The following is a 9,283-nucleotide window of genomic DNA, read 5'->3' as shown; positions in this document are numbered from 1 at the left end:
CAACAAAGAACACAAAAGGTTTGTGGAATATTACCGTTCAAAAACGGAACCCAACTAAACAAAGGAATCGACTTCCCAAGCGGCTGAGCCCACCACTCGGCACCTTGAGATTAAAAAGAGTGTAACAGATTAAGAAATAATTGTTAGTGATAGAGATTTTCTTAGATTGTCGAAGCCTTACCAACAATGGCTGTGAAGAAATGGCCACAGTATATAAGTGCAAGACCTTCTGTAGGACCATTGACTACCGGAAGAGTAAGCGTATTGGTAAAATAGCTAAACACAAAAGAGCAAGAAAGCAAAGTATTAGAGATTTCTCAACGATTAATCAAAGTTAAACTTGAAATAAAAACCACTTACTGTTCCCATGTTGCTCCAAAAAATGGAACAGCTGAAATAACCCAAAACCAGAAAGTATCTCTTCCACACATAGCAGTGCTCCCATATGCCATTGTTTCTAACGCACAACCAAGAGCATCGCAACCATGGTCAAAAAGCTCTCCTAGTGGGCTAGATGAATTGGTTCTTCGTGCTTGCTTCCCATCAACCGCATCAAAAGTCTAAAATTCAATCATAAGTGCTCAAAATATGTCAGGAATAACAGTCTACATGACCCTTAAGAAGCAGATGAAAGTGAGATGTTAAAGAGAAAGAAGCAGACCTGATACAAAAACAGAAGTAGGCCATGTGCAAAGTGAACCCATCGAGGAGGAGCAGAATCCAACTTAGGCGAGTATATCTAAAGAAAGTTTAAAGAAATCCATATGAGCAAAGTAACCAAAAGCTTCAAGAGAATAAATAATTATGAAAATCAAACCAGACTCACATAGCCTAACAAAGCAGATGTGAGAAGAAACATGAATCCCATAAGTGTTATCTACAAAACAAAACACACACAAAACAGTTAGTGTTGTCACCTCTTTGTTACTAGATTCGAAGTTTAAATGCGAAATATAGAATTAACTTATACCATGTTGGGTCTGGATATGGATTCCAAAGTGAACACATGAAAAGACAAACAAAAACGTTAGCTTCAGATCTCTAAACAACTAAAAGTTAATATCTAAAGAGCACATCAATGTAAAAGGAGGGGATACTTACGGCATCCATAGAGGGAAGATTTTGACAAAACGGTTCCAAAAAGGTTGGAGAACGTATTTGGCAAGATATGAATGATCAACACCACTGTATTTGTGTTTCTTAAGAGCAGCTACACCATGAGCTCCTATGTAACCCATTTTTTTTCTTTCAAAATTACAATTCTGAATCCAAATTGGGTCTTTTTCCCAAATCAACAACCTGTCAAAAGATCAAAAAAACAACAAACGAACAAAAATGTCATTTAAAGGTTGGATCTTTTTATGTAAAGACGAAGACTTTTCATATACCCTAAAGCAATAGACACGAATTCTGCATGACCCATCTGAAAAAAAAGACGAGATTTTTTTTTGAAATTGCTTCAAATTCACGAACTTGGAGAAACAATTAGAGAGGCGTTTAAGGATACTAGTGTTGTTGTATAGGACCTTTTTAAAGAGATCGTAGATTCAAGTGAATGACAGAATGAGGAGCAGATTCGATCTAAGATTCTGAAGACGAAAGAGGTATTTAGAAGAAGAAGAAGAAGAAGAAGAAGAAGAGAACTTACGACGCTTCGGCGATGGCGTAATGCTACAGAGCCGAAGATGAAGACGTGAAGGGGTCAGAGATGAATCAGAGAGCAGAGAGAGCTATGGGGTATTGTTTGCTTATGAGTATCTCTCTCTCTGTCTTTGTTGTATCTTTCTTCTCTCTCTTCGTTGCGCCCTAAAAGAGGCGAAGCGGGACGAGAGTGGAAAGGAGGGCTTTGCGTATCTGTAACCATCTTTAATTTTATTCATTTCCATTTTAAGTCCCTTTATTATAAATTTTTTCCTGTATTTGTATATAAATAATTGTTATAAGAGAGTCACAAAAAAATATAGTTAAGTTAGTAAAACCATAATTTGGTTTAGTTCATGTGATTTCGATTTGAATTTAGTTAAATTCTTAGTTAGAAAATAAATAATTTTAAAATATAAAATATGATTTTTTATTTGTTCGATTACACTAAAATCAAATCCGGTTTTAATTATTTTAGATTTTAAACCAATCAGTTTATAAATAAATCTTGGTTTAATCTTGAAATGGGGAAGGAATAGCAAGGAAGTGAAAAATATGAACTAGTATATTTTTAGTAACGTGTTAGAAATTTAATAAAATTTGAAAACAATATAAAAAATATATATCATACTATATAATATCAAATTTAGAATCAAACTCGTACAATTATGTTGATATGATTTTTCAACCCATATATATATAACAATATAAAAATGTAAAATTAAATTAAATTTTAAAATATAATGAAAGAAGATGAAAAATGATTACTTTTAAGATGATAATCTAAAATACATAATGAAGATCAAATTTTCAACTTGATTATGTTTTTTTAGATGATTTGTACTTTTGATATTTTTGAATCGCCATCAATCGATCTGAAGAAATTTGTAGCCATCAAATATTTAAGTTTTACATATAAGAGGTTGAACAAAAAAATGAAAATTTAAGAATGAGTATAATAATCTTATAACACTTAAAAATAAAATAAGAATTATATTTAGATAGTTTAATTGATTTTCTGCCCATACTAAAAACTAACTATTAAGGATTTGAGATATAATAGAGAGGTTGAGAGATTTTTTTCCACTAACATTATATTATTTAGATCAGAAAAATGAATTTTTTCTGCATGAATTCATTAAATATTTAAGATAGTAAACAAAAACAATAAATCCGAATTAAAAAGAAACAAACCATTCACGTAGGTTTTCTCGCTTTGTCGGTTTATCTACTCTGGATGATTTAATCTTTTTCATAGAAGGTAAATTGTGTGATCATACCCAAACATGTAGTTTCTATTAATTTCAGGATGATTTAAGTTGTAGTATGATTGGAAAGTCAGTGATTTGGTTAACATTTATTTTTCATCTTCATTTCAAATTTGTATAATTTGATCATTCATGAACCACAAAACACAAGAATGGTTAATATATATATATATAATTTTTGTTCTACAAAATTATAATTGTATTTAGTTTTTGTTTGAAGCTTTCGGTTATATTTTATGATTGAAGTCAATTTTGTTGAGAATACTCTCTTTATACATATTTTTTGACGATCACTCTCTTTATACATATTTAATGTTTAAGTAATATTGATATTTTGGTTCGTTCGAATACGTGTCATATGTGATGGAGATTGTTCAAAGGAACCACAAAACATAAGAATGGGTGCAAAATTAAACAAAATACATTTAGAAAAAAAGACATAACATACCAATTTTGATGTAATTAAGATGTTGATAAATAAAACTAATATCGCCTATTCAATTTTTTATTACAACAAAGTGAGACAGGCTGTTCTATAGTTTTTTTCTTCTAAATTTGAAAAGTAAAAAGAATCATATTCGTCTTTTTTTTTTTCTATTAAAATTTTGTTTTGGCATCATCTTTTTCCCCCTCAAGGAATATGGCATCTACATTTTATATTTGTAGACAAAATCAAAGTTGCTATCTTATATGATGTCCACAAATTTTACCTTTTTAAGTATTATATACATGATCATGACCCTATCCATGACTTGTATATTTTAAAGATCTTACATAAAATTTTAATAATAGTATGTGGAATTCGTATGTACTTGTGACATTATTGCAGTTTGATCGAAATCGGGATATTTTTTGTACATTTTTTTAAAAAAATATCGATGAAACCAAGAAGTTTCGCCATCATTAATTTGGATTCTTGTTTCAAAATATTGATAAAGTTGTGGTTGGCAGTATTAGTTTAATATTAGTAGTTTAAGCAAGTTGAGTAAAATGATCACGTGTCCTATATAATTATTCTCCCAAGTCATTAGTTAACTTACTCGGGCCTTATTCAATGAGTTTAGTGGACATGATTCGTCCTTAACATTTTTTATGCCTTTACACAAATAAACTAATATTATAATGTTTACATATTATTAAAAGTTAAAAAACCTTGTCTCTTCATTCCAACACTCACGAGGTACAACATCTCGTTCATTAGATCCACGTAAAACATCAATTTAGCAATGTAATTTAGATATCGCGTGCTCCTTAATCTAACAACCAACATCCATTTTAGATCATCAGAACGATGGATAAACTACTTAGTATTACAAATGTCCACAAACAAAAACATAATACAATGAACAAACCTTTGTTAAAAAAAAACTTGGGATTTATTCGGAGTCAGAATCTGAACGAGCACTCTGCCTCACGTTCCTTCTTACTTGTGTTGTAGACTTTGGTTTGAGAGATGACTCTCCCTCGTAATGGATCACTTGCGCTCTGGCTATTCTCTCTTCCAGATCCTCTGTACTGAAATCATCTTTCCCTCCCAGCTCATTGAACCCAACCTATCAACGACAAGAACATTGTATCATCCAAACAAATCATATTCTGCAAGATGTTTTAGTTTATAGCGTGATTATTATTACCACATAATCATCCACTTTAGTGTTCTTAATGAGGGCAAGAGTGGGAAGAACAACAATCTTGAGCCTCTCAGCCAAGAATGGACTTTTCTCGGCTTGAATCTTTACAAAGCGTGTCTCAATGTGCTGCTTTGCCAATATACTCATGTGTTTATCCATCACCTGCACATATATTTTCCGTTTATAAATCAATCATCCCAAAAAAAAATACAGCGATCATAGACACGAGTAGTACAAGAGCACTGTTTGTTAGTTATTAATACATCAATTGCAAGCTCTAATAAACTCAGAGATCACAGGAAAGATCAGGCAATGCAAACAAATTCACAAGGTATGCAGAAAGATCTCCACTAACCTTAAGCTAAAACAGGTCGCAGAAACAACCAAACCAACAAGTAATGACTTTTTGAAGAAAGGCTAAACCCAGCAGAAAAGAAATGTTGAAACTCGAATAAAACACGACAGCGATGATATTCATACACAAGAGCAATGTTCCGATATCACTTCCAAAGGCCTAAGAAAATCAGAAATCACAGGGAAGAATCAGATAATGTAGAAAATCCACAAGATATAGACTTGAACCTTATGCTAAAACAGGTCTAGTGGGTGGCTGTGCAGAGGAAGCACCATCTTTGGTTCTCTGCCTAATATCTCTAATCAAAATCATAAGCATTGTTATTATTACATCACTTCTCAAGAAACATTGCTATCACTTATTAAGAGCATTGTTAGTTATTATTACACCACATCCAAGCTCTAAAGAAACTCAGAGATCACAGGGAACAATCAGGAAATGCAGACAAAACCACAAGGCATATATAAACTTAAATCTTATGCCAAAACACGTCTAGTAGCTATATAGAAGAAGCACCATTTTTGGTTCTGTGCCTAACCTCTCTTTTCGCAAAACCAAAAAAGACACTACCAAGCTTTTAAGTAATTCAGAGATCACAAGGAAGAAGAATCAAGCAAACAATACAAACACAAATCAATGTTGAAAGGCAAGAAGAATTGTGAATTTTTACTTTACAGGGCCAATTCTCACGGTAGAAGTGACAAACGACGCGTTCACTAGCTTTGACGACGGTGAAGAAGTCTTTCTCAGAATGAATCTCAGAGTATTCTCCATGTCCAATACTCATCCACCGCTTCTTCTTCTCCGCCATTTTCTTCATCTGCTTCAACCTTTTCTCTCTCAATACTTCCAGATCGTCTTCGTCTAGCTTCTCTAGAGACGCTATCTCGTCGTCTAGCTTGTCTTCCATTGCTTTCGCTACCGTCATTACTTGTTTCTCCAGAATCTTCATTCATCCATCCATCATCACAAAAATCAAAAAAAAAAAAACATCAATTGATTTTTTTTTTAAATCAAAAATTGGGAATGGGATTGTACCTCTTGAATTGGATTCGCCATTGTTACAAAATCTTCCTCTCGCGAGTTGCAGATTTTTCAGATTCGAATTGATGATGAAGATGAAGCAAAACTATAGATCTCTCTTCGTGTTTTTTTGTTTTAGGTTAATTTTTAAAGATAGATAATTTAAAACAAAGTCTCTAACTGACTCAGAGTCTCTTAAGAAGCGTTAGGATCCGGTTTAATCTAAAATCGGTTTAATCTTGAAACGGTCTAATCTAGAATCGGTTTAATGAAAAAAAACACATCTTAATAAAATCAAAGATGAAAGATGAAAGTAGTCTAGAATTTTTACTTTTCTATATACAAATAAAATCAAAGATGAAAGTAGATTAATAAAACTAAAACATGATAAATCAATCAAGAATTGAAACCCTAAAACCATCGTGTAACTCAAAAGTTAAATAACTCTGTAATAGAGAATCCTTAAAGTACGTTGAGTAGTCGATCTCTTAACACTTTTTTGTTTGTTTTAATTTGTCTCATTGTTTAGAATCAAAGAGCACAAAATTTTTCGTAATCTGTAATTCTGGAAGAAACTACATAGAAGATCATGGCTGAGGCGTGAGGTAAAAGTAAAAGGTACGAGTAATTATAAAGATATGAAACTAAACATCATTATTAGCACCCGATGTTAAAAACAAACGATTAAAGAAAAAACACAAACTGATCAAAACTATAAAGAAAAAACATCAAAACCAAAGGATCAAACTAAAATCTATTCGGCATTCTCCTTTGATTCCACGTTCAACTCCTTCTTCTCCACGTTAACGTCCGCCTTCTCCTTCGATTTCACGTTCAACTCCTTCTTCTCCACCTTAACTTCTTCTTCCTTAGGGGTCTCCGTCTTCTTCTTTGTAGCTAACTCCATGAGAAGGTCACGCTTCGTTGCCACNCCACGTTCAACTCCTTCTTCTCCACCTTAACTTCTTCTTCCTTAGGGGTCTCCATCTTCTTCTTTGTAGCTAACTCCATGAGAAGGTCACGCTTCGTTGCCACATATACGGCGGCCGCTGAACCAAGAGCGCAACCTTTGCTCATAGGAGCCTTCATGAACTCGGTGGCCTTGGACAAATACTGTTTCATCATGATGATTGAGAAAGAAAGAGAGATATGAATATAAGAAGTTAATGAAGAAAAGCTTGTCTTGAGTCAATATTTGCTCTTTAAGTTTTTAAACAATGAACGAAGCTAAAGCTATATATATACGAAGTCTTATAACTTGGAGGTTACTCATAAAACCCTAACTAAACTTGGAGATCACACATTCTCAAACGGTAATTATACTTTTTGGTCTAATCTTAACATTTTATTAAACGTGATGACTTTCATATACGTGCTTTACAATTATATTAAAATTGGAAAAATACCAATTTATATTGGATTGATTACTGTATTTTCCCATTTTTCTTGAAGTGGCCTTTTTTTTCCAATGACGGTCTCAGAGACTTTCATATACGTGCTTTTTTCCGATCCGTCTACAACAGAGGCTTTGCTTCATTCATACGAAACAAAAAAGACCCTCTCACTGTGGAATCTTTTCACCTGTTTAATTGCAACGATCTTATCTGAAAAAATGTCTTCAATATTTTTTAATTTTTTATTATTATTTTATTTTCTCTAAATGCTATATTTTAATAGGATGTTTAGAGTTTTGTTTTTTTAGTACTACTATATAAAATATTTATGAGATCTTCTAAAATTACATGCAAACATTAAATATATATATATATATATAGTTTAATTAGTTGGAGATATATATACATATATATATTGATTTTTTTTGAACACCAACATATATCTATTAATTATACATATAGATATATATGTGTATTTTATTTGGTCAAAAATTAGATTTATATAATTTTCTTTGAGTACTATTCTGCCATATATTTTGCCTTTGACTATCTTTAATTATTAACTCTCTTTTTGATGTTAAGAAACAAAAAAAACTCTACAGTTTTAACCAAAACATGTTTCTTATATTATGAAACATGGTGAATATTTTATTTTTAAATAAAGGTCAAAACCTGGTATCATTAAAAAAAAAAAAAAAAAAACTCCATATTAAACATAGAGGTAATTTAATTGTGGCAGAAACTAAAAATATATGATGTTAAACATAAGAGGTAATTTAACTATAAAATACTGTAAAAGGTTAAAGTTCCATATTCTAGTGATAATTTATTTTATTCTGGAAGAAACTAAAATATAAATATTAAAAACACATTTATCGCAAACTATTGGATTCAGTCATCAAAAGAATTATAAGAAAAGATATGAAAGTAAGCAAAAGAAACTAAGCATCATTAGCCGCTGATGTTAAACATACGATTTAAAAAAACACAAACTGATTAAGCGAAAATNCAAAATTAGAAAAAATACCAATTTATATTGGATTGATTACTGAATTTTTCCATTTTCTTGAAGTGGCTTTTTTCCAATGACGGTCTTAGAGACTTCCGATCCGTCTACAACAGAGGCTTTGCTTCATTCATACAAAACAAAAAAAAACCCTCTCACTGTGGAATCTTTTCACCTGTTTAATTATCTCATCTGAAAAAATGTCTTCAATATTTTTAAATTTTTTATTTATTTATTTTATTTTCTCTAAATGCTATATTTTAATAGGATGTTTAGAGTTTTGTTTTTTTAGTACTACTATATAAAATATTTAAGAGATCTTCTAAAATTACATGCAAACATTAAATATATATATATATATATATATATATATATTTTAATTAGTTGGAGATATATATACATATATATATTGATTTTTTTTGAACACCAACATATATCTATTAATTATACATATAGGGATATATATGTGTATTTTATTTGGTCAAAAATTAGATTTATATAATTTTCTTTGAGTACTATCTATTCTGCCATATATTATATAACTTTCTTTGAGTACTATCTATTCTGCCATATATTTTGCCTTTGACTGTCTTTAATTATTAACTCTCTTTTTGATGTTAAGAAACAAAAAAACTCTACAATTTTAACCAAAACATGTTTCTTATATTATGAAACATGGAGAATATTTTATTTTTAAATAAAGGTCAAAAACCTGGTATCATTAAAAAAAAAAAAAACTCCATATTAAACATAGAGGTAATTTAATTGTGGCAGAAACTAAAAATATATGATGTTAAACATACGATTTAAAAAAACACAAACTGATTAAGCGAAAATAGTCATTAGTAACACAAAACTGCTAAACTAAACTCCTCTACTCCGCGTTTTCCTTCGAATTCGCAGCCTCCTCCTCCTTCGAGTTCTTATTCTCCTTCTTCTTCGTGGCTATCTCCTTGAGAAAGTCC

General features: G+C 31.1%; 3 protein-coding genes across 4 annotated transcripts in view; all 3 read right to left on the bottom strand.

Moving 5' to 3' along the window:
- The window catches only part of LOC104714950 (choline/ethanolaminephosphotransferase 2-like), a 6,213-nt gene extending 4,362 nt beyond the window's left edge, over positions 1 to 1,851 (bottom strand). The window contains exons 1-8 of the mRNA XM_010432413.2: positions 1,649 to 1,851; positions 1,102 to 1,299; positions 971 to 980; positions 827 to 877; positions 662 to 739; positions 361 to 560; positions 182 to 276; positions 12 to 103 (exon numbers count right to left, since the gene is read on the bottom strand). Of these exons, the coding sequence (XP_010430715.1) occupies positions 12 to 103; positions 182 to 276; positions 361 to 560; positions 662 to 739; positions 827 to 877; positions 971 to 980; positions 1,102 to 1,238 (663 nt within the window). The 5' untranslated portion in view covers positions 1,239 to 1,299; positions 1,649 to 1,851. The remainder of the gene's footprint in view (positions 1 to 11; positions 104 to 181; positions 277 to 360; positions 561 to 661; positions 740 to 826; positions 878 to 970; positions 981 to 1,101; positions 1,300 to 1,648) is intronic.
- Positions 4,089 to 6,062, bottom strand: LOC104710318 (thioredoxin domain-containing protein 9 homolog). Of its 2 annotated transcripts, XM_010426896.2 has the most exons (5): positions 5,934 to 6,062; positions 5,566 to 5,841; positions 4,544 to 4,702; positions 4,262 to 4,462; positions 4,120 to 4,165 (listed from the first exon to the last, which is right to left on the bottom strand). In XM_010426896.2, exons 1-4 carry the CDS (start codon positions 5,952 to 5,954, stop codon positions 4,286 to 4,288), a joined length of 633 nt encoding a protein of 210 aa, XP_010425198.1. In that variant the 5' UTR covers positions 5,955 to 6,062; the 3' UTR covers positions 4,120 to 4,165; positions 4,262 to 4,285. The 2 variants fall into 2 exon arrangements, with proteins under 2 accessions (XP_010425197.1, XP_010425198.1); XM_010426895.2 differs by having other exon boundaries at positions 4,089 to 4,462.
- Positions 6,816 to 7,111, bottom strand: LOC109126340. Its single transcript, XM_019229844.1, has one exon. It carries the CDS (start codon positions 7,041 to 7,043, stop codon positions 6,816 to 6,818), a length of 228 nt encoding a protein of 75 aa, XP_019085389.1. The 5' UTR covers positions 7,044 to 7,111.

The sequence above is a fragment of the Camelina sativa genome, chromosome 9, assembly GCF_000633955.1.
Source record: "Camelina sativa cultivar DH55 chromosome 9, Cs, whole genome shotgun sequence".
Lineage (NCBI taxonomy): Eukaryota > Viridiplantae > Streptophyta > Magnoliopsida > Brassicales > Brassicaceae > Camelina > Camelina sativa.
This window is presented reverse-complemented; position numbering and strand designations above follow the sequence as displayed.

What these genes read in the sequence shown, in the direction of transcription:
- LOC104710318 (XM_010426895.2), bottom strand. Translation starts at nt 5,954, where the DNA reads ATGGCGAATCCAATTCAAGAG. An exon ending in TGGCGAATCCAATTCAAGAG is followed by an intron (nt 5,842 to 5,933) that starts GTACAATCCCAT and finishes GGATGAATGAAG; the next exon opens with ATTCTGGAGAAACAAGTAAT. An exon ending in CTAAAGTGGATGATTATGTG is followed by an intron (nt 4,463 to 4,543) that starts GTAATAATAATC and finishes TGTCGTTGATAG; the next exon opens with GTTGGGTTCAATGAGCTGGG.